Consider the following 22,563-nt stretch of genomic DNA (forward strand, 5'->3'; position numbering starts at 1 on the left):
AATTTAGAGTAGTTTAAGGACAAACACCAACCTCATTAACTGAAACTAGCCTCATTTAATAAGTCTCCACTGCTGTAAGAGCATACATATGGCAGAAAAAATGAAAGGCATAATAGTTCCCCTTCCTCCTCTTAATATACAAGTGGAAAACCAATCCTGAAACCTTTTTCTTCAGACATTTAAGGCCACTTGATAATATTTCAGATGTGAATGTACTCCTGCATCTCCTCTAGGCTCTGTGTTCCTGGTTTGGAAAACCTAGACCATGAAGGAAGACTTCAGACCTTGTACTCTGGGGCCTCTGGATATCTGGGGCCTGGATCTCCTCCATACCTGCTTCATACCCTGGTGGACGGGGCTATGGCTCCCCACACTCCCTAGCAGATCGTTACATGGAGAAACCTTTGGAATACAAGCATGCTGATCCACACAGGTATGCTCACAGGCGTACACACAGGTGTTCACAGACGCGGACTACACCTTTCTTGGCTGCTGCCTCAAAGCACATTGTGCGCTGTCTATCTTGCGTGCTGCACAATAGCGTTTATTATTTAGTATCTACTGATATCTACTGCTAGCTAGTTTATTGTGATGGTGCGGTTTTGTTTTGTTTTTTTTATTATGTTGCTCTTTGTTGTTTGCCTTCTCTTCTGTTTTTTTTCTCCATACAGGTGATCCAGGTGGGGTTTTTTTTTTTTTCTTTCTTCCCCCCTTCTCACCGTCTCTTCTCCCCTTTAGTTTTCTTTCTCTCCCTCTCTTTCTTTCATTCTTTCTCCCTGTCCTATCCCACAGTCATGTCTGTCCCGTTTGTAGCAACCGAAAATAAAATAAATTCATAATTATAATAAAGGTCAATCAAATGGACCAATATGGCAAGGCCATGATGATCCACTTGGTAAAATAAATCCGCTTGGCATCTTTCTTGGCCTTAAGACAACAATTCTGATGGCTAAAGATCCAAACGGGACACAAAAAAATAAAAAAAATAAATAAAAATATACAAGTGGAAAACCAATCCTGAAACCTTTTTCTTCAGACATTTAAGGCCACTTGATAATATTTCAGATGTGAATGTACTCCTGCATCTCCTCTAGACTCTGTGTTCCTGGTTTGGAAAACCTAGACCATGAAGGGAGACTTCAGACCAAATCACCAGAGTAGAAAAGCGAGATGAGGCCACATAGAAAGCAAGAGAGTGGCGAGGTTTTAACTGGAAGCCAAAAGTTTTTGTCTGCTGAAGCTTCAAGAGTAAAATCCAGCAATTGGTGAATCAGAGAACTTGGTGGAATTCAAGTGAGGTGTGACAAAGTCTGAGAGACGCCAACCTGAGAAAAACCAAGCATCCAATATTTAACACACTACATTATGAAATCCAGAACCTTTTATTATGTATTGCCTTTTTACAACTGCATCGCTGACATAAGAATGATTTGTGTTTTTATAAGAAGTTGCTTTCCCCAAACAACCGTCACACTCAAAGTTCAAATAAAAGGTAAAGAAAGGGGGGCTCTGTTTCATTAACAGTGGCAATAATTGAAATCATTTTGGTAAAATAAGTAGCAAAACACTGAAATATCAAAACAGATTTGGCATCGTGTCTTCTATTGTTGCTCGGTACAAGAGAACAACCTGTGCATCATATGATAAAATAAATTGGGCTTAAAGGCCGCTAAAACAAGGATTTAAAGTGGGGGGGGGGGAAGAAAAACGCCAAAAACAAAATTTTCTGGGGAATACAGCCAAAACACTACTCATCTCAGGCTCCCCAGTGTGTCTGAGGTTCTCATACACGGATTTGTTTAATATGTCAGTAAATCTTCTGCTGCTTTCTGCAGATCAGAGCACTTCGTTGTTTAGTCCATCATGTTAGGATTGTGTCATCGATCTCTTCATTGGAGTCTGGCTGGCTGGCGATTTTTTTCAAAGACCGGCGGTGACACTCTGACAGTAGGTCATTGCTTGCAGAGTCCAGAATGGCAGTAATAGTCTGAAATGCAAAGAGAGGAGCGTGTAAAAATGTTTTGCTCTACAGATTACATCTGTGTGCAGATTACAGTAGGGAGTTGATAGTCGCACCTGCATGGTTTCCTCCCCCTGACGAAGCCGTAGCAGGTTGACGATTGTGTGTTCGCTCTGGGCCCGGACGCTCGTGTTCTTGTCCTTGGTGTTGTCCAGCAGAGTTTTCAGCAGAGGTTTGATGAGATTCACGTCCACGGAGGGCAGTGATGGTTCTTTGAATACCCACCACAGCACCCGCTCTGACACCAGTCTGACATCACTAGACTGGTTCTGAAGACACTGCAGGGTCACGCAGACAACAGATATAATGGCACAATACACACTGTTCAAAGAGGTACTCAAAGGAATCATCTTCTTATAAATACACAGGCTTCACAGCAAACACCTGATCAGACTGATATCAGCTTTCATGCTGTGCTTTTAGTGTGGAAATGTACACACTAATCACTCACACACAAAAATAAATGTTTTCTACACTCCTCATTTACAGATGCTGAATATCCTGTTGAGCACACTGCTTAGTTTCTTCCTGGCCCTCACTACTGTGCAGGTACTTTCTCTTAGTGTTCAGTTTTCTACCTAAAGACTAAGAAGAGCTGTGAGCCTAAATAAAACAATGAGCGTGAGCTATAAAACCAAAAAAGATAATACTACAGCATAACTCTACTACAAGCAACTATGTTTGTATTACACATAATTTTACTGTGAGAAGTATTAATTTAAACAGCTACACCTTTTTCCAACATTACAGTGGGCACGAGCCCATTTTTGGCAACTTGACTGCTCCCACTTCCTCACCTGTACAAATATAGAAATGGGAAGTGGACAGGGTTTGATTCTCTGCTTTACCTTAACAAATTGTGTAATCATCTGCTGGGAAACACCACTGCTCCCCTCTGTTCTCAAATGATGCTTCATCAGGTATCCCATACCTCTGATCCCACTGGTAGCAATGGGAATCTGGAAGAGGAACAAAATGCCACGCATGAGGACAAAAAGACTCTAAGATAAGGCTAGAAGATCGATCAGTGCAGCTGAAATTGCTACAAGGATGACTGACAAGCTGATAAGACAGAGTAACATATTATATGAACAAAGAAACTTAACAAGTAAATTCAATTAAAAAGATATGAAAGATAAAATGAAAATGCAAATAATTACATTAGGAATACATCAATGAGATTAAGAACACACACAAAAAAAGATAATCGCACGGTGCATTAAAAGGACAAAACATCAAAATATACAATATTGAAAATAGACCAATCAATAATAGATTGGATTTATATAGCGCTTTTCAAGGCACCCAAAGCGCTTTACAATGCCACTATTCATTCACTCTCACATTCACACACTGGTGGAGGCAGCTACAGTTGTAGCCACAGCTGCCCTGGGGCAGACTGACAGAATCGAGGCTGCCATATCGCGCCATCGGCCCCTCTGGCCAACACCAGTAGGCGGAAGAGTAAAGTGTCTTGCCCAAGGACACAACGACCAGGACAGAGAGGAGGGGATCGAAATGGCGACCTTCCGGTTACAGATGCGCTTCCCAACCCCCTGAGCCACGGTCGCCCCCTCAACAGTAATGAGACAATCTAGAGCAATAGATTGTAAGGTTGTTAGAGCGAGACAATGCTGTGTTTGCAGCCAGTCCTCAGTACTCTGTATCCATTTGCATATCAGTCATGATGAAAATGACTGTGTGGCTCATTGCTATGCAGTAGCACTGATTGTTACATAACTGTACAGTTTACGAGGTTGGGGAACCTACAGTCAGCTGAAACTGGATGTGATGAAATATTTTTCCCGCTGAAAATGCTGTATCCAGATGAAGTGACTAACTTTCACTTACTTTTGGTGCTTCGCTATTTGATAGCCTGCAACCAAATATTGATATTTTTTATTAAAACAACAGGTGCTCTCCACTAATCTGACTAACCACAGACACCATCTCATTAATGGAAATAAAACTATGGTGATGAAGAAGAAACACATAGGTTTAAAATAGTGTCATGCACAGGAAAATAAATCAGTGAGCTCATTAATTCAAGTGGAACATTATTAAAATGTAATAACAGCAGGTCCATAGTGCTTCACACACTGGGGTTGCACTGGGAAGCACACCCGGTGTCAAAATCTGCCAAATCAAATGACCCCTTGCTACTAAGGGAGCCAAAAGTAGCTTCTATAAAAAGTTAGTAGTCAAACACACACTGACACCACCACAGTGCAGCAAACAGATACCCGATTCCTCCTTTTAGAGTGTGCGGGGATATTTTTTTCCTTCTTATGTTACTTAATATCTGGACGTACAGAGTATCACAGAATCACTGTATTATGATGTATGGTAATAGTGAATGAACCGGTTCATATACAGCGCTTTTCTACTCTACTCCAGCACTCAGAGTGTTTTATACAAAAGTATTTCTATACTGAAGGCATGCATGACAATGGTTATATGGGGCCGCTGAACAGTGACAATGACATGAATGTGAAAACACCTATGGAGGATTCCTGTGGAGGAAAGGGGTCCAACTTTTCAGAGTTCAAACCTGGAGAATCAGAGTGGAAGCTGTACTGGTGACACCTTACTGCGAGGCATTACGGTGATTTTTCCATTACCGCCTGTCACATCTCAGTTGTTTAATCCTTATAGTAAAAGAGTACATTGGTTTATTAACAGTGGTTTGAAATATATTTTTTGATCTGGTGTTTTTCAGAAGTGACTGTGTTACCTTGATGTTTCCAAGAGACATTACCACAACAAAATCACAACACACTTCCCAAAATGGCAACTATTTCTACTGTTTTCCAATCTCCCTGTGGGTATCTATGAGTAAACTCTCTGCTCACCCTATCAGCGGTGGCATTGGCCAAGATGGTCTCTGTCACAGTGTCACAGTACTCGTTCCCACACAGCTTCCCGGGAGCAGATTTGACGGCGATGGCCAGGGCCAAGCTGCGACCGTGACGCACCATCCAGTCCACACCAGACACGTCGGCTAAAGAGAGGCAGACCGTTCATGAGCTCGTGGCATCACTGCTCGGCTAACGCACAAAATAATGCAGCACACAGCAGCAGACAATAACAAGCTGAAGCTTTTTTTGATGCAGATACACTGGACAAACATACATTAAATGTTTTTATAAAAGGATTTTTTAAATTTCAAATTTCTTAGCGCTATAATTATTTCACTCTATAACTCACAATGAGCAGGAAAAAGGACATCTGATGATGGTCACAATGACAAAGCAACCCTACACACACTTACAATGAGATCCTGAGAGAGGTGTAAAATAACTTTGCACACAAATACCAACCTAAGACATGCTGAAGTAACACACTCTTCAGCTCCTCCTCTGACAGGAAGGCACACAGCTCACCAACACAGCCGGCTGAGGCCATACGAGTTGCATCCTGCAAGTGCACACACAGACACACACACCAATAAGACAGCCAGACAGAGACAGGTTGTGTGTCATTTATTCTCAAACTGACACGAAGACTAAAACCACCTTTTTAGAAAACCACATCCTCTTTGTCTGACTTCCGTTTTTCTACTGAGATCACAGAGGAAACTCTACTTGTGAATAACTCTGAAATCTGCTTATACACGTACTTCACTGCTAATTACTTTATGCATCCAGTAGCTACTGCAGGTTCTGGGTTGGAAAAAAGGGTTGCAACACATTCAAAAGAAGTCTTTGAGGGCTGCTCGTCATACCTCGTCATGTCCCAACATGCCTAGCAATGTGGTGGTGATGTTTTTGCGGATGGCTGGGTCCACCTTTGATCCGGCCCCCTGGATGACAAACCTTAAGGCCTGGAGCATAGTCTCCCTGTGAACACAAACAGGAGAATTAAACTAAAAGACAAAAGCAAATATTTTTTATTTCATGTAAAAACATGTAAGCAGATATTGTATTTTGGATATAAACACACAGCACAAACTACAGTTTTTGCTAATTATATGTTAAAACTCAACTTCCCAGAAATATGATAGAAGATTTGTAGTAAATTTGTCAGTGCTTTCTGGTGGACAAAGGATGTAATGAGGAACTATTTTTTTAAAGATAAATCCAAACACATTTGCATTTCTGTACTCTGGCTCTCCTTCCATCGTACACTTTTTAGAGTTAAGCTGGTGTCAGGCTGCACTATCAGCTTCTAGTTAATAATATTTTGGGAGAAATGTTTCAGACTTTAAAACTGACTCCAAACCAAGCAGCAACTAGAAAACTGAAGCCAGCAGAGGCCAGCCGATAAAGGATTTGTTTTTGGACCGACACCAATATTTGATGATTTAAGAAAAAAATAAAAAGATCCCAAATTCTAAATCATTGGCTGATATTATTACTGCTTATGCTTCTTAAGCAGATTTTCCTAACATCTGATATGTGTACTTATTAATTGCGCTCTGCTCGACACTGCTCAGATCAGATTGTTGTCGCATTTCTTGCAAACAGTGACGCTACAGAGTGCCCTCTGATGGACAAACTGTGCAATGTCAGCACCCACAACACAACTGAAGAGTGTTTCTCCAGCCTCTTCTTTACTATTTAATTTTTATCAGTGAGGAGATCGGTAGAGTGGCAAATAGCTAATACTGGTCACTAATTTCAGCCTACCGATAAATTAAATAAATGCTCTTTATGTTCCTTATTAGAGCAAAAAAGTTACAAAACACAAACACTGTTGTGTCTACTTTATAGAAGTTAATGTTGAGGATACAACAAGGCTCCACCAGGTTTAAAAAAAAAAAAAAAAAAAAAAAAAATCATTCTTTCAATGACACGTGTGCCAATATAAAGAGCTGTACTGGCAGCTGGTGTGCCCAATTTATGACTTCTCCATATTTTTTGTGCTCATGGTGCCTTTGGGAGTCTTCATGCTGAAATTAAGTGACAAATAAAATGACTTTCTGGGTGATTCAGTCCATCCTGAAGTTTGTGCTCTGTGCCCTGAAGGTTTGGTTCTGGTGTTTGGCAGTAATTAGCATGTAAATGCTTTCTCAGCATATTCTATTGTCTAAATGATTATTCCAAAATAGAGGAGTGAACTGCCCTCTTTAATATACAGGCTATGCTTCATACACACATTTTCAGACTAATGGCTCCCAGTCTGTGCTTGTAACATTAAGACAAAGCAGCATCTTTAATCAGATGATACATTTCAACTTCTCTATTTGTGGAGATAAAATGATTTAAAATATTAACATCACAGGCTCACACATTTTGAAAATTCTGTTGGGGATGTTTATTGTTGCTGATTCTGTACTGAACAATACCAGACTGCACACAAACCTGACTCCAGAGTCCTCGGCATTGCGAATTGCAGAGAGTTGCTCAGTGAAGAGTGGATCGACCTTGGCGTGGATGGAAACCAGCTGACCCAGAGCCTCTGCTGCCCTCAGTCTTACAGCACGGCTTGAATCCTGCAGGGCTTTCAGGAAGGTGGTCTGGAGCTGAGGCAGGAAGGGCTTCAGGGCTATGCCCACCTGGAGGAGGAACGCAGTGCAAAGGTTAGAGCCTTCTGACAGAAACTTTGACCAGCTTTGGAGAGGTACGGTTGGCCATTTTGTCTTCCACCAGACCTTTGCCAGCAGCAGGGTGAGAGTCTCTAATAGAGCAGTCTTCACAGTCCAGGCAAAGCGGTCTCCTAAGATACGAATAAGAGGTCCAGTGATGTTGACTACAGACGGCCGCAGAGCCTCGGGAGACGTCAGTTTGATGACCCCTCCTAATGCTTTAGCCGCCTCTTCTTTCTGTTCAGGGGTGCCAGTGAGGACACCTTCTCTCAGGACTGGCAGGATACAGGTCACACCCTATGTAAGCATCGAGATAAAAATAAAAATATTAACTGAACAGAGCTGAAAGAAACCAACATTTCCCAATTAATGTTTAATTGGTGGCATATTGAAATTGCTTTTTTGTTCCCTGAACAGTCAAGAATCCACAGGTAATATACATACACAATGATATAAACACTTTTGAAAGCTGGATCCAGTGGACATGTGGTACTTTGCTTTTTTGAAGAACTAAACAACATTAAAATCAGATTGTTACTGAAAGTGTGTAAGCCAGGTTAAAACACACTTGGCCCATTGCAGTGCCCGCTCTTATTGAGCAAATCAATAGAAAGACCTCCACGTGAATGATCACTATTAATGAGTTTCTAATTATGTGGACACAGTTCATGTCACAAATGTGCCCACTCAAAGCTCTGCTCACTTGACAGAACAAGAACTCAATAGGATGAATGAGCTGCTGTAGAATGACATCACCATGCTGTAATAATGTAGCAATAGTGTTTATTGTGTCAGGCGCTGCCCTCTTACCTTCTTGGGCAGACAGAAACCAGGAAGGTGCTGACCCTTCACGTCTCCGGCTACTGATCTAATGTCTCGATGCAGATCGTCGATTAGAGCCAGCTGGCTGCTTGCATCCAGTTTCTAAAGAACACATCAAAGCCACAGTGAGTTTGCATTTCACCTTTGATTTAAAAACAATCAAAAGGTCCACTGTTTTATTTACTAACATATTTTGTACTAGACTATGAAAGCTCATGCAAATGGAAAGAAATTTTTATAGGAACACACCTTGGTGATGGAGTTGATGGTGTCCCAACTCTGAGACAAAACCTCTGGGTTGGAATCGTTAAGAAGGCGGATGACGCCTGACAGCAGCGTGCGTGTGTGGGCACTGTAGTCCAGTCGAGTGCGAGCAAAGTAGGCATTGAGGATGGTGACGGCAGCCTGTCTGAGGCCAGGATCGGTGCCCCGTGTGGCCTCCAGCAGGTCTTCTATGATGATCCGCTGGCCCACTTCATCCTCCACAGAAAGGATCACCGTCTGACAGCTGCACAATTCCTGGTGCAAAGGTAACAACATCCAGTCATATCATTCAGAAAGGCAGTTTAAAATATGCAGTGTTCACAGTAAAATAACCACTAAAAAGTCAGAGTTAATAGAAGCAACACCATGACATTTTAATGGAGCTCACTTCTCGCATAGATCTGAAAAGTATTTTAGGGTTTAAATGCGTTGTAAATATTTACACCACAAAACTGCAGCTCTTTCTAAATCACTGCCAATACCTTTGTGTACAAAATGTTTTGAAATAAATTAAGAAGGTTTTAAAAGACAGGGAGACCACAGACTGGATAGTAACTGATTTAACCTGGTGATGGTCAAAGCTGTGCTTTAAAAAGGGGAAAAAAATAATCTGAGCCTAGAGGGGAGACATGGTGTTCTGGTACGTCTGCAGCTGCATTTTGAATGACAATAAGAGGAAATCAAAGTAGGACATATGGCCTGTTTAGCAGATAAGAAGGATTTTAATTCTCCAGTTGATTTAAAATAGAAGAAGCTACTGAGCAGAACTGGGCAACAGCAGTAGTGCTGGAGTATTGTCTCAGAATACTACAAAGTTAACATATACAGGAGTGGTATGGTATTAAAAAACAAACAAGCAAATAAGAAAAATCTGACTAAAGGACGTTAACAAAATCCTCAAACACAACAGAATCAGTAGGGAAGCTTTATATTTGGAGATTGCTGGTTGTACCTGTGCTTCGTCCTCTGTTCCCAGTTTTCCTTTGAGGGAAGAGAGCAGGGCAGGGAGGATGACTCCTAGATGACGTGTCAGAGCATCTCCAGCCACAGCAGACAGGAAGGCCAGTACTCGGGTGTTTACAGGAGGAGCAGTCAGCTAGCAGAAGCACAGAGAACACTGGATTATAGTCACACAACATAAAAATGACATAAAGGCCTTAAAAAGGAAATCACGTGTGATGCTTTACCTTTGGAACCAAGTAAGGCAGCACAGAACGACTCTTTACTGCCATGACTTGCTTCAGGCCATCCAAAGCAAACTCAGCCGTTTCCTCATCATCCTGCAAAAACATGTTCGGTATGAGATATAGACTAGACTGCAAAGCTTCTTAAATCCTACAGATTTCCATCCATCCATCCATCTTCATCCGCTTTGTCCGGGGCCGGGTCGCGGGGGCAGCAGCCTACAGATTTCATATTACATTTTCCCCCTCACTCCCTCACCAGCTGTTTGAGCAGGGTAGGCAGGATGTCATCCAGCGCCTGGTGACCGATGGTTGCATGGAGCTGCTCAAAGGTTTTGGCTGCAGCCTCTCGGACCTCCTCCAGAGGGTCACACAGAGCCTTCCTCACTGTAGGGACGAGTGACTCAGAGAAAACAAGCACCTGCAACACAAGTGTCATCAGATTTAAGGTTTTAAGTTTACTAGAATTTTCAGCTTAAGCTAAAACAGGCCCCACTGCTTGATTCAGAACCATTTTTAATAAATAAAATCATTGTAAAAGTTCTAATTCAATCCCACGAGCTATAATAATTACAAACGTGCGGAAAAAATGTGTGTTACAACAGCAGTGTGACTCACAGCGTCTTTACTGGTGGACTTCATGATTTCACTGAGGCCGATGCAGACACCTTGCCTCTCATCGCTCTTGTCAGAGCGCAGGCCCTCCTCCAGGATGGGAATGATCTCCGGGAGAATCTTCTCTCCAAGTTTCCTCACCAGATCACCCAGCGTCCGAGCAGCGATCTAAAACCGTGCAGACAAATGACGTTAACAAAAAGCTCTGTATGACTACTTTCACGTCAAGAGCCGAACAGAAACACCAGAGATCATGAAAAGAGTTAAAGAAAAACAAGCATTACTGTTCTTTTGTCAGGACACGTAGAAGCCAGGAAGCCCAGCAAGAGTGTGAAGAGGGTTGGGAGGATTTCTCTCAAAGTTCTGGGGGTGTTGGACACCACGATCTTCCACACGTGGAGAGAAGCTTGTCGAACCACGAGCTGGGTGTCTGAACGGCCCATGTAGAGGCCTGAGAGGACGCGGTTACGACGCTCAGCTCCCAGAGCACTAATGATAGCCTGAGAGGGGTAAAGGTCAAAGATCAGCAAACAAAATTCAACCAATATCAGTTAATAGAAAATGAACTGCTGAGAAAAAAAATATATACATATTCATACTTTATTGGATGCAGCAGTTCCAAAGTTGTCGTCCTCTGACGCCGTCTCTGTGGTCATCTTTCCGGTTACTCCAGAGATATGGAACAGCAGGTCGCCAAGCAGCTGCACAGAGCTGAATCTATAAACCAACAAGGGCACGAGTCAGCAGGTCAGTAGCTCTATGAGTGACATTTATTGAACTGCCAACATGTTACCGTGCATTTATCTGACCTGATTCTCCACAGGTCATCAAACAGTCCTTGTTCCAGCTCGGGAAGCAGCAGTGCGATGGCGGTCTCAGCGTACATGCTGATGATTCTCTGGCCGGCTCGCAGTGCCGTGTCTCGCACGTACTCGTTCTCATCGGCCAGCGCCTGGTGGACGAGAGAGAGCATGAGGCTGCAGTGAAACATGTACGTGAACACGATACACAGTGAAAAACTGAAAATAGCTATACAAAAAAAGAAACGTTTTTATATTATTATTCATTGTGATTTTAAAATGTTTTACTCTTAGCAGTAAGTAGCTCTTAGTAACCAGTACCTTGAGAATGCAAGGGATGATGGGACCAACATAGGGAGTAAATTTATCTCCAAAAGTGAGCGGCAGGTAGATGAACATCATGATGTAGCCATCTCTGACGTGGGAAGCAATGTCCACCTTGCTGGCAGTTTGCACTACGTCTGGCATTAGCTTGTCCAGCTTCTCTACTCCCAGTCCAGCCATGACCTCAGCCAGACCTGAAAAAGACCGTCACACAAACCACTGAGCTCTTGGCTTTGAGCACAAATCAGAAACACGAGGACAGAGTAGAGAAGAACCCACCTTGTGCAGCTCCTGAGCGGTCCACAGAGCTCTGCTCAGAGGCCAGCGTCTCCATGAGCCACGGCAGCAGGTCGTCAAAGCAGGACTCACCCATCCCCTTAACCATGGCACCCAGGGCTTTAGCTGATACTGTACGAACCTGAAGGGGGAAAGAGAAGGAAACATGATAAAAGATGAAAGGAAGAAATGAGAGGAGATAAAATGAAGTTAAAAAAAACAAAAAAACAAAAACAAAAAAAAAACACGGAGTGAACTGCTGCTTCATCGTCAGCTACATACATACAGGATTATTTAAGAATACTAAACACACCTCAGGCACCGGGTCCAACAAGGAGGCCTTCAGTCCAGGAATAACACTGGGTAGGTATGGTGACAGATCCTGTAAGGAGCAGAAGAAAACAAAAACAAAGCAAACAAATCATTAAGAAAAAGCTTTGGAAAACACTAGTTTTACTGAATGGACTACTCTGATATTTCGCTTATCCCCGTGTACCTTCTGGTCAGTGAGTGAGTACATGTTTCCAATGATCTGAGCAGCCATCTTGCGAGTGTCAGTGGAGCGATCCTGGAAGGCTCTCTGGACGATGGGCATGATGAGGGCGAGAGAGGGGGCGTCGATGAAGTGCACAAACTTGGTGTCCAGCAGCGTCTGCAGGCACGTCTGGGTTTTCCTGGACGGGTCGGTGAGAGCATCCAATAGGATGGGGGTGATAGCTGGAAGAGAAAAACAAACTTAGCTGTTAGCATTACTGTACCTACCACTGGTATAATACCAGTAGATTACAGATGGTCGCCCTCCCTAATCCTGGTTCTGCAGGGGGTTTCTTCCTGTTTACATGGATTTTTTCCTTCCCACTGTCGCCAAAGTGCTTGCTCATACGGGGTCGTATCATCATCATCGTTTATTTATATAGCACTTTAAAAACACACAAGGCTGACCAAAGTGCTGAACAATAGAAATATAATAGATTCCATAATAATAATAATAATAAATACGATAAAATAATAAACATAGCAAAAACAATAAAATATAAGTAAATTAAAGTCAGTCAACCACTGAGTCAAAAGCCAGTGAATAAAAATGCGTTTTCAATCTGGATTTAAAAACCAGCACTGATGTCGATCGCCTAATGTGAAGAGGAAGATTATTCCAAAGCTTAGGAGCCACGATAGAGAACGCTCGGTCTCCTCTCAGTTTCAGCCGTGATTTGGGGACTGAGAGCAACAGCTGCTCAGCTGACCGGAGCGAACGAGTGGGGACATAGGGCTTCAGCAAATCAGACAAATATGCAGGTGCCAGACCATTTAAAGATTTAAAAACCAATAAAAGAACCTTAAAATGAATCCTAAATTCAATTGGAAGCCAGTGCAGGGAGGCCAGAACCGGAGTAATGTGCTCAAATTTCCTTTTACCAGATAAAAACCGTGCCGCAGCATTCTGTACTAGTTGCAGGTATGTCAGAGTGCCCAGTCCAACCCCTATTAAAAGGGAGTTGCAATAATCCAAGCGTGAGGTTATAAAAGCGTGGATAACAGTCTCCAAGTCACGCCTTGAAAGAAAAGGTTTAACCTTCGACAGACGCCTGAGTTGATAGAATGACGATTTCACCACCCCATTCACGTGGCAATCAAAGGTAAGTGCAGAGTCGATTTTTACCCAAGATTGGTAATCGAGCTCTTCAGGTGAGGGGTCAGAGCAGCAAGGTCAACATCAGGGATATCAGAGGAACGATTCGGGCCAAACAGAATTGCTTCCGTTTTACGTTCATTAAAATTTAAAAAGTTTTGAGCCATCTATGACTTAACATCACTAAGGCAATCAAGCAGGAGTCTAATTGGGGAGCTATCAGAATGACTGAAAGGAAAATAAAGCTGGCAGTCATCAGCATATAGATGAAATGAAACTTTGTGTTTACGAAAGATTGCACCCAGCGGCAGGAGATACAATGTAAACAGTAATGGCCCAAGAATAGATCCCTGTGGTACACCCCATGGCAGAGGGGCCACAGAGGACAATGACGAGCCCAACTTAACACAGAAGCTCCTGTTTGACAGGTATGATTTTATCCACAGGAGTGCAAAGCCAGAAATGCCCACATAAAGCTGTAATCGAGAGATCAGCAGGTCGTGATCCACTGTGTCAAATGCAGCAGTAATATCTAGTAGTATAAGCACCACATGTTTACCACAGCCCGTCGCTACCAGAATATCGTTCATAACCTTTATGAGAGCTGTCTCTGTGCTATGAAACTGCTTAAAGCCGGACTGAAAAACATTTGAGAGTTGTTTAGATAATCCATCAGCTGAGTATGAACAACCTTTTCCAAGATCTTACTCAGAAAAGGAAGTTTAGAGATGGGTCTAAAGTTTGACATTACTGAAATATCTGAGCCGGGCATCTTAAGTAAGGGGTGAATAACTGCATGCTTAAGGTTGTATGATTGTTGGATTTTTCTCTGTATGTATTATTGTAGGGTCTACCTTACAAAATAAAGCACCTTGAGGCGACTGTTGTTGTGATGTGGCGCTGTATAAATAAAACTGAATTAAATTAATATGCAACTCGTCATATCATAAGGTGTTGTACTAGATGTACTAGACATTGTTGAGATGATTTGTTCCAGTCACTCAGAACAAAACAAACCTTTTTGGCTAAATATTTTAGAGTGAGCCAATTATGGTTATTTACATTCTGTTTTTATTGTTAGACTGTATTTGGTGCAGCCCCTCAGATGATTTTTTTCTACTTGCAAACTGCAGATTTTAACAGGTGGGTGGGCTTCAGTGCTCTGAGATTAAGGATATCTGTTCTCATTATTATCACGCAAAGAGTTCAAAAGGACTGTCTGAAGCTGAGCTTTTCATGCTTTGGGCTGAAGTTTTGGCTCACGGAGATTAGCTGTACACTGACCTCATTTGAAACTTTGAGCAGGTTAAAGCTTAGCATTCACTGTTGGAAAGTATACATGACAAAATAAGGGAAAGTGCAATATTTCCACTCTAAAAAGTGCATTCAAATTTAGGAATGCATTCCTGTGTTAAAAAAGGATTAAACTCATTGCAGCAGAGTATAGCTTTCATTTTATTTGCTCTTCATCGACACTACCTGAAACAGTAGCTTCTGAATGAAGACAAAGGAAATATTCAGATTTTCTGTTTCTTAATCCTCTTTGGGTCCATATTTTATGACTGCCTATGAGCAACAAGCCTTCTGCATTGGCAGCTGTGCCTCAAGACACTGAATCACTTACCCAGGATCTCTGGGTTGCGGATGACTGAGCCAATTTGTCGGAGGGCCTGCTGGCCGGCCTTCTGCACCTTCACATGGGAGTCAGTCAGCACCTCCGTCAGCTTGGGCACAATGCTGGGCAGGCAGGAGGACAGCTGCTTGGGTGCACAGTAAGCCATGGCACCCAATAACTCCACAGAACCTGCAGGAACAAGAGGGGTGAGCGACGGGATTGGAGTAGTCATCTGACTGAGACTGATTATTACCCATTTATGAACTCTTCAGTGCTGTTACAACAGCTGAAAACCACACGTGTAACTACTGTTCTCTAGTTACATGTGTGTGTGCGCTAAAAAAAAACTAGAGCCCATTCTAAATACATCACTATATTCAAGACCTGCTGTGACACCCTTTGACTGAAGATGCGCTTTACCTGCTTTCGTCCTCCAAGACTCCTCCTCCAGGGCCACCAGCAGGGAGGGCAGGACCAGCTTCACCCCATGGGCACTCAGGTTCCTCATCACAGCCTTGGCACAGTCATCTGCAGCCTGGGAGGACAAGCAGGAGGGGTGGTAAAATGTCCCACTTGAGGAAAAGTCTCCAACAACTAATATTTAGACAACAACACGACCTGCCTGCTCACCTCTCTAACATACTGGTTCCCGTCTCCAAAACAGAGCAGGAGGTGTGGCAGCACATGGACCACGTAGGGCTCAAACAGTTTTCCCAACATGTTACACAGCATCTCAAAGGCAAACAGCGCCCCTGCAACAAACCAAAAATAAACCGGATACTCTGAGCTGTGCTAATAATGGTGGCATCTGGTATAAAGAGGATGAATCAAAACCAGACAGTTCAATGACTCATGAATTCTTGCTGACCTTCCCTGCGTCTGAAGTTTTTCTTATCCTGGATGGCCTCAGTAAGTGTGGTCATGATGTCCTGCTGTTTAAGCGCCAGGATCCCGAGTCCTTTGACCAGTCCAGCTAGCCCGTACGCTGCACCCTTCCTCTCTGCGTATTTGTCGCTCTCAAGCAGCAGCTGAAGCAGGTTTTTAACAATCCCTGCAGCATCCTCTTTGATGGCGGGGACCAAAGGAGGCAAACAGCTGGCAACAGACTCCTGGACCTGGTGAAGGACGACATACCACACAAGATGACGTTGTGAAAATCGGAGTAGTACAGGTTGAGTGGGTAGAAAAGGAGCCAAAGTAGGCCTTTACCTGCTGTGATGGTGTAGAGAGTGCGGTAATAAGCTTGGCCACAATGGGTTTGACTTTGGGGTCGTTTTTGTCCAAATGTTTGGCCAAGGAGCCCATGAGAATAACCACGCTCTGACGCACAGAGTCGTAGCTGGCATCCTGCGGGGCGTTCTTCAAGAACTCCTCAAACACTGGCAGCAGGGAGCTCACGTTATCCTGACACATAAGGAAGGCGCATGAGATGCCGAGGAATACAGAAATCATAGCTGTCTGAAAACAACGTCTAGAAAAATAGAACTGAGCGTTACCTTGCCGTGTGTGTTGAGCGCTGAAAGGGCGGCGTCCAGCATGCAGCGCCGCACATCAGTGTGGCGATCGTTCAGAGCATCGGGAACGAAGAAAAGGAAGAGAGGGGTGACCTGAGATTCATCCAGGTACTGAGAGAGCTTGTTCAGAGCCAGAGCAATGCCACACCTGGGAATAAAAAATATAATCAGCGCACAAGAACAACACTGCATTCAACCACAGTCTTTAGGAACACTTCTTAAGTCCTGATGTTTTCCCATCATTTACATTTGGGTAATACAGAACTGTGTGGCACTCAGAGCTTTTTTTCTTTCCTTAAATTCCATCAGACCCAGATTTAATTACCTGGCCTCCCACTGGTCAGGTGGGGCTTCAGAGATGACTCTGCCCAGTGCATCCAGCACAGGTGGTGGTCTCTTTAGAAGGAAAAAAAGAGAAGAAAGAACCGATCAAAACAAACTTACATTGTTACAGCAATAAAAATCTATGGGTGGGACATGTTCTTACATAAAGTTTTTGATGGTAGAGCTCAGTGAGCTGGCAGAGCACCGTGGCAGACTGGTCTCTGTACTGGGACACGGCACTCGACAGAGCGTCAGCTGCTGCAGAGCGGATGGCTTCCTCGTGGTGAGTGACGTCCCCGATCAGCAGTGAGCAGATCTCAGGGACCAACTCCAGACCCAGAGACTCCCAGAGCCTGAGCAGGAGGAACAAACAGGGAAACTGGCCAATTTACAACATTGTTTCTCCACAGCACAAATCAAACATTTTCATCATGTTTTGACTCGAATATAAAAACCAGAATGGTTAAAATGTAAATTTTCAAACAATGTTATTGCAGACATGCAACATGGGACTGAATGAAACATGAACGAACAAACAGGCTGAAGAACAAAAGTCAAACATTTTCAGTCAGTGACTGTTTGCAGGAAGTTAGGAACAGGTGTTACATACTTTTCAGCCAAGGCTTGACCTTCCTCCTCAACATCGAATCTGGCAACCCAAAGCCTGCGCAGCAAACTCATCCCGCTGGCATCTGTGCTGTCTGTAGGCAAGGCAAACTCCATCTCCAACAGCCCCTGAAAACAAACAGGACGAACCGTTAATCAAACGTTGAAACTTAAAATGTTGATTTTCTTGAAAAACGTATGTTTGTTTCACATTTTAATTTGCTAAAATGCTTCAAAAAAGTTAGGACGAGGCACTGAAAGACTGAAAAACATCTGGCGGAATCTCTTAAAACCAGGTTAATTACATGAGTGTGTAAAAAAGAGCAACCCAGAGAGGCCAAGGCTTTCAGGAATACAGCTGAACAATTAAATTAACTTCATTAATTTATTAAAAGACTAAGTTAATTCAGAGAAATCTGTGGCAGTCAGGGACAAAGGCTCTGAACTGTTCTGTAATGGAAACACTTCTAAAAACCACGGCCAGTGAAATGCAAGACAGAGAGACACAGAGACACTTCAGCAAATATCAAAATGAAGTGATCCCAGGCTCACCCTGAGGGCGGCGTCACGGACTGAGAAGCAGGGTGAAAGCAGGGCGTTGAGTAAGACATCGATCTCTGGCTGCTCTGCTACAGTGCAGCCCTCTTCTCCTCCAGCACTGGCACACAGAGCCGTCAGGCACTGAGACGCCAACACCTGAAACACAAAGTGTGCAAAGTGTCACATTGTGGAGCTACGCAATAATTCTGGAGCAGAGTAAAACAAGACCTAAAAGGTAACATTCAAAATGACTTGATGTCCCACTGAAGCATTAGAAAGGGTCCAAATGTTTGGATACACAAACTCTAAACTCTGGCATTTACCTGGAGCCTCGGTGCTGCGGTGGAAATGACTCTGGTCAGTAGCAACAACATGCTGACACGTGGAAGCAGCTCTGGGCCGTTCTATGACAAGAAAACAACACAAAGAAATGATACTATGCAGTGTTTGGAAATGTACTCTATATCGTGCAAGTCTAGAGCCACTCTTCATTTTATTTACACTGCAAAGAGCCAGACTTTGTCATTTCTAAAGTGCTCTTGGGCAATAATTCTCCAGACTTTCTGAAGGCCTTTCTTTGGACACTGGCTGTTTTTTCACTTTCAGTCCAGCGCTTGTAGCTGAGCATTTTCAAAGGAAGGTCAAGGGTAGATATGTTGTTAAGTTACTTAACACTGATATATGAATCATGCAAACAACAAAGGCCCTAACTCAAAGAATAAACCTATGTCGCTTTTACACAGAGTAAACAAATGATTTTAAATTGTATTGTAAAATAAAATAAACAGATCCAGGCCAAGAAAAAAGGGGGACGGTATGTAAAGCGTAATTTAAAAACAAAAAAACAAAACAAAAAACAAAGATTTACAAATCTCATAAACTTAGAAAACATCTTAAACTGAAACTTTATCATTTCTCAAAATACATTTCAGCTTACTCTGAAATTGATGGTGGCAACACATGACCAAATATGTTGGGACAGGAAAAAAACAAACTAAATTAAAAAGTGGTACTAAAAAAACTGGGCTAGAAGAACGTTTGACAGCTAATCAGGTTAACTTGAAACAGGAACAAGGCGGAAAAATCAATACTGGATACCACATGATCTCTGGGCCTTCGGGCTGCACTGAATTAAAAAGCAGACACGATTCTGTCGTGACTCAGGAGCACTTCAGAAACTGTTCTCTATGAACACAGTTCACTGTGCCATTCACAAAAGCAGGTTAAAGCTCAATCATGTAAAGAAGCTCTATGTGAACCTGATCTAGAAATGCTGCCATCTTTCTCTGGGCATAAACTCATTTAACATGGACTGAGGTAAAGTGGAAAACTGTTCTGTGGTCAGATGAATTAAATCGGAAATTCTCTTTGGAAAACAGTGGCGCTGCGTCCTCTGGATTAAAGAGGAGAGGGATCATCCGGCTAGCCATCAGCCTTGAAGCCAACATCCTGATTGTATAGGGGTGCATTGGTGTTTATAGAAATGTCAGACTGTACATCTGGAACCAGGCACAATGCTGAAAGGCATATCCAGATTTTGGAGCATCGTGTGCTCCCATGCAGACAGGATCTATTTCAGGAAAGGCCAACAAGATGCTGCTAAATCTCATCCTGCATCTATTACAACAGCATGACTTCATATTAGAAGAGTTCATCGACCTGCGTGCAGTTCAGACCTTTCACCAACTGAAAACATTTCAGTGCGTCATGTAACATGAAACACCACAAAGAAGTATGGCGACTGTTAAGTAGCTAGAATCCTTTGTCAGGCGAGAGTGAGACAACATTCATCTCCCAAACGTCCAGCACCTGGTTTCCTCAGTCCCCAGATGTTTACAGACTGTTGTTAAAAGAACAGGGAACTCTACCCTGTGCCAACTTTCACGACACGAGTTGCTGCCATTAAATACCAAAATGAGCCAATATCTTCCTTGAAGTTGAATATTTTCTCCTCTTAAATGTTTGATATGTTTTATGTGCACTATATGAATAAAATATGGGTTTCTGCACATGATTGCATTCTCTTTTTATTTACACTTCACACAGACTCCCAACTTGTTTAGAACTCGCTCTGTGCAGATAACAGCCACCACACAGAAAATGAAATAAAGCCATTCGTCTGTACCTCATCTATGGCAACGTCATCACTGTTGGTGTCAGCCCGAAGCTGAGAGTGTTCATTGATGACCTGCAGTGCTCTCATCATGGTGTTCTCAGTCTCCTCGGTGCTGTCTGAAGACTCCCTGAGTGTAGCGTTGAGGAGAGGGAAGCAGAAGGAAAAGGCAGGAGCAGATAGAGGCGCCGCATCTGAGGAAAAAATAAAAAATACATATTGAAAGGAAAGGAAGAGAAGGTCATCCCTCTCCTGAACGACGCTTGCTTGACACCGCCCAACACACACGCCAAGGTAACGCTTAATTCTGGGTTTTTTAACAGTTTGCTTTCTATCATTTTTATGTTCCTCGGAATCTCATGTGCCTGCTTTATGTGCCCGGATAATTATTTTTAGTACCTTCTAATTTAAAATGATTTACACATGTATGCTATTAGGGTAATTTATACTTAATAGCCTTGTTCACTACAAGGCCTGAATATATTTTTTGGGTCATTGATGTCTGTTGATAATCAAGAGTACTGACCAAACCTAAATGAGCTTCACTGTTTTCACGAAGGATTAAAATTACCGTTAAACGGCACAAACTCATCAGTAAAGTATTTACAGAGATCAGCTCATCTTAGACCTTTAAAGACTGGGACTTTTTTGTTTTTAAACTAGAGCAGGCGCCCTCTGCTGGACGTTTGAAAGAATTCAGGTTTTCAGACCCATAAGGTATCTTTTACATACTTTAGGTTTGTATTTTCTGCACAGAAATGTCTATTATAAACCTGTCTCCTTTATTTGAGCTTTCATCTGAATTATTTTCATCTTTTGGGGGAAAAAATATGAAACTGAAACCAGTTTAATATTCATCACATTCAGCAGTTATACTGTGGTCACAGTGAGCAGCGCTTTAGTTTGTGTTCTTTAGATTTTATTCTCATCTTTTAATGTTTTTAATCATCAGTGTGGTGTTGGTTCAAGCCTTTCAGATTTATTGACTCACATTCATTTCATTTTGTGAACCACATGTACTCACCGGCAGTCTTGCCCTCTCTCTGTGGGACGGTGTGGTTGTGCAGCAGCATCACGGTGCGGTGAGCAGCTGTAGCCAGGTCCTCTTGTTCCCAGGCCTTATCCAGATCACACTCAGGCTTCAGTAACCGTAAAGTCACATGACCCACAAGGACAGCTGGATGGGGGAAAGAAAAACAAAAGTGATTTTAAACTGAGATGCCAGAAACAGTGTTTTAAAACTACACCAAGACAGACTTTGTACCCAGATGTTGAAGGCTCTTGGGCATGAGGCACACTCCAATATCCAAGAAGACCTGCTGGATGCTTGGAGCAGCCAGGGGGGAATGCAGCAGGGGCATTAGGACCTGGAGGACAGCAGGGAGCTCCCTGGTGATCTGAGCAGGTCTCTCTATCAGAGTGGCTTCCAGGAGACCCACCACACTCTGCAGCTCTCCATCCAGCTGCAAACAGCAAACAGGGAATTTTAAAATGTCACACTGGGGGGCAATCTGTTTTAATGACCTGATTTACTGGACAGACTTTAGAGCTCCTTACCTCTTGGAGTCTTTTGCGAGTAGCAGACTCTTTTTCCAGCTGGATTTGCATCATTTCCTTCTGTTTGGTAGTTAGCTGGATCTCCTCTTTGATACCTTTCTTCTTCTTGAGCTCCTGTCACATCAAAAAGGAAATTAACACATTCAAATAGTTTCAAACATTAAGGTCCTTAAAAAATAAAAAACAATAATTAATCTACCTCCTGTAACTCCAGTTCAATGATCTGTTCCTTGTATGAGTACGCCTTGTTCTCTCGCTTCATGTTTACTTTCTTAGTGTTTTCCTTCTGGGCACTGCAGCAGGTTAACAGAGGGGAGACAGGAGTGAATAAATGTCCCACAGACGGAGCTCTGAGTTCAGCTGCAGGTGAGTGAAACTGCGCATTTACCTCTGGATGATACTCTTGTCATACAGTTCTCCCTCGGGTGTCAACATGATGGCGTACTCCTCCCTGGTGACCTGAAGCAGTGCCGGTTTGGAAAGCCCTTCAGTGATGTGACTGATCACCCGTGGCAACAGCTTGTTTGGGGAGAGGCGTGAAAGGGAGCCCACTGCATTTCTGACCGCCTGAGGAGAAAGGAAGAAAATAAAAATAAATACATAAAATCACTAAATAATCCAAGACCTTATTCATCACTTAAGATACAAACAGAAAGTCTGCAAGTGTACGAGTTTAGTGAACAGTAAGAAAAAATGTTCTTCAATTTAAGATGAAATAAAAAAAGAAATGCTGCTTTTTAGCTGGAGAGCAAATGTAAAGAGGTGCATGTTTGTTATCATCATCTGAACACGTCTCCTTTCCTGGATCTAGATGCTACATGAAGCTGTTTCA

At 42.8% G+C, this 22,563-nt stretch overlaps 1 protein-coding gene across 1 annotated transcript in view; it reads right to left on the reverse strand.

Annotated features, from left to right (window-relative positions):
* Positions 1–1,363: 1,363 nt before the first annotated feature.
* gcn1 (GCN1 activator of EIF2AK4) overlaps positions 1,364–22,563 on the reverse strand; it is a 29,510-nt gene continuing 8,310 nt past the window's right edge. Inside the window, exons 20-57 of the mRNA XM_004567341.3 lie at positions 22,120–22,298; positions 21,931–22,024; positions 21,732–21,845; positions 21,439–21,637; positions 21,199–21,351; positions 20,187–20,368; positions 18,385–18,465; positions 18,074–18,217; positions 17,526–17,650; positions 17,079–17,268; positions 16,917–16,987; positions 16,574–16,739; positions 16,287–16,481; positions 15,946–16,192; positions 15,708–15,829; positions 15,498–15,612; positions 15,087–15,266; positions 12,329–12,549; positions 12,146–12,214; positions 11,836–11,974; positions 11,554–11,750; positions 11,242–11,384; positions 11,032–11,149; positions 10,717–10,932; positions 10,436–10,600; positions 10,077–10,238; positions 9,821–9,913; positions 9,586–9,729; positions 8,619–8,888; positions 8,358–8,471; positions 7,614–7,844; positions 7,324–7,517; positions 5,745–5,859; positions 5,341–5,437; positions 4,873–5,021; positions 2,869–2,979; positions 2,077–2,298; positions 1,364–1,987 (exon numbers count right to left, since the gene is read on the reverse strand). Of these exons, the coding sequence (XP_004567398.2) occupies positions 1,862–1,987; positions 2,077–2,298; positions 2,869–2,979; positions 4,873–5,021; positions 5,341–5,437; positions 5,745–5,859; positions 7,324–7,517; positions 7,614–7,844; positions 8,358–8,471; positions 8,619–8,888; positions 9,586–9,729; positions 9,821–9,913; positions 10,077–10,238; positions 10,436–10,600; positions 10,717–10,932; positions 11,032–11,149; positions 11,242–11,384; positions 11,554–11,750; positions 11,836–11,974; positions 12,146–12,214; positions 12,329–12,549; positions 15,087–15,266; positions 15,498–15,612; positions 15,708–15,829; positions 15,946–16,192; positions 16,287–16,481; positions 16,574–16,739; positions 16,917–16,987; positions 17,079–17,268; positions 17,526–17,650; positions 18,074–18,217; positions 18,385–18,465; positions 20,187–20,368; positions 21,199–21,351; positions 21,439–21,637; positions 21,732–21,845; positions 21,931–22,024; positions 22,120–22,298 (5,853 nt within the window). The 3' untranslated portion in view covers positions 1,364–1,861. The remainder of the gene's footprint in view (positions 1,988–2,076; positions 2,299–2,868; positions 2,980–4,872; positions 5,022–5,340; positions 5,438–5,744; positions 5,860–7,323; positions 7,518–7,613; positions 7,845–8,357; positions 8,472–8,618; positions 8,889–9,585; positions 9,730–9,820; positions 9,914–10,076; positions 10,239–10,435; positions 10,601–10,716; positions 10,933–11,031; positions 11,150–11,241; positions 11,385–11,553; positions 11,751–11,835; positions 11,975–12,145; positions 12,215–12,328; positions 12,550–15,086; positions 15,267–15,497; positions 15,613–15,707; positions 15,830–15,945; positions 16,193–16,286; positions 16,482–16,573; positions 16,740–16,916; positions 16,988–17,078; positions 17,269–17,525; positions 17,651–18,073; positions 18,218–18,384; positions 18,466–20,186; positions 20,369–21,198; positions 21,352–21,438; positions 21,638–21,731; positions 21,846–21,930; positions 22,025–22,119; positions 22,299–22,563) is intronic.

This window comes from Maylandia zebra, linkage group LG12, assembly GCF_041146795.1.
Source record: "Maylandia zebra isolate NMK-2024a linkage group LG12, Mzebra_GT3a, whole genome shotgun sequence".
NCBI classification, from domain to species: Eukaryota; Metazoa; Chordata; class Actinopteri; order Cichliformes; family Cichlidae; genus Maylandia; species Maylandia zebra.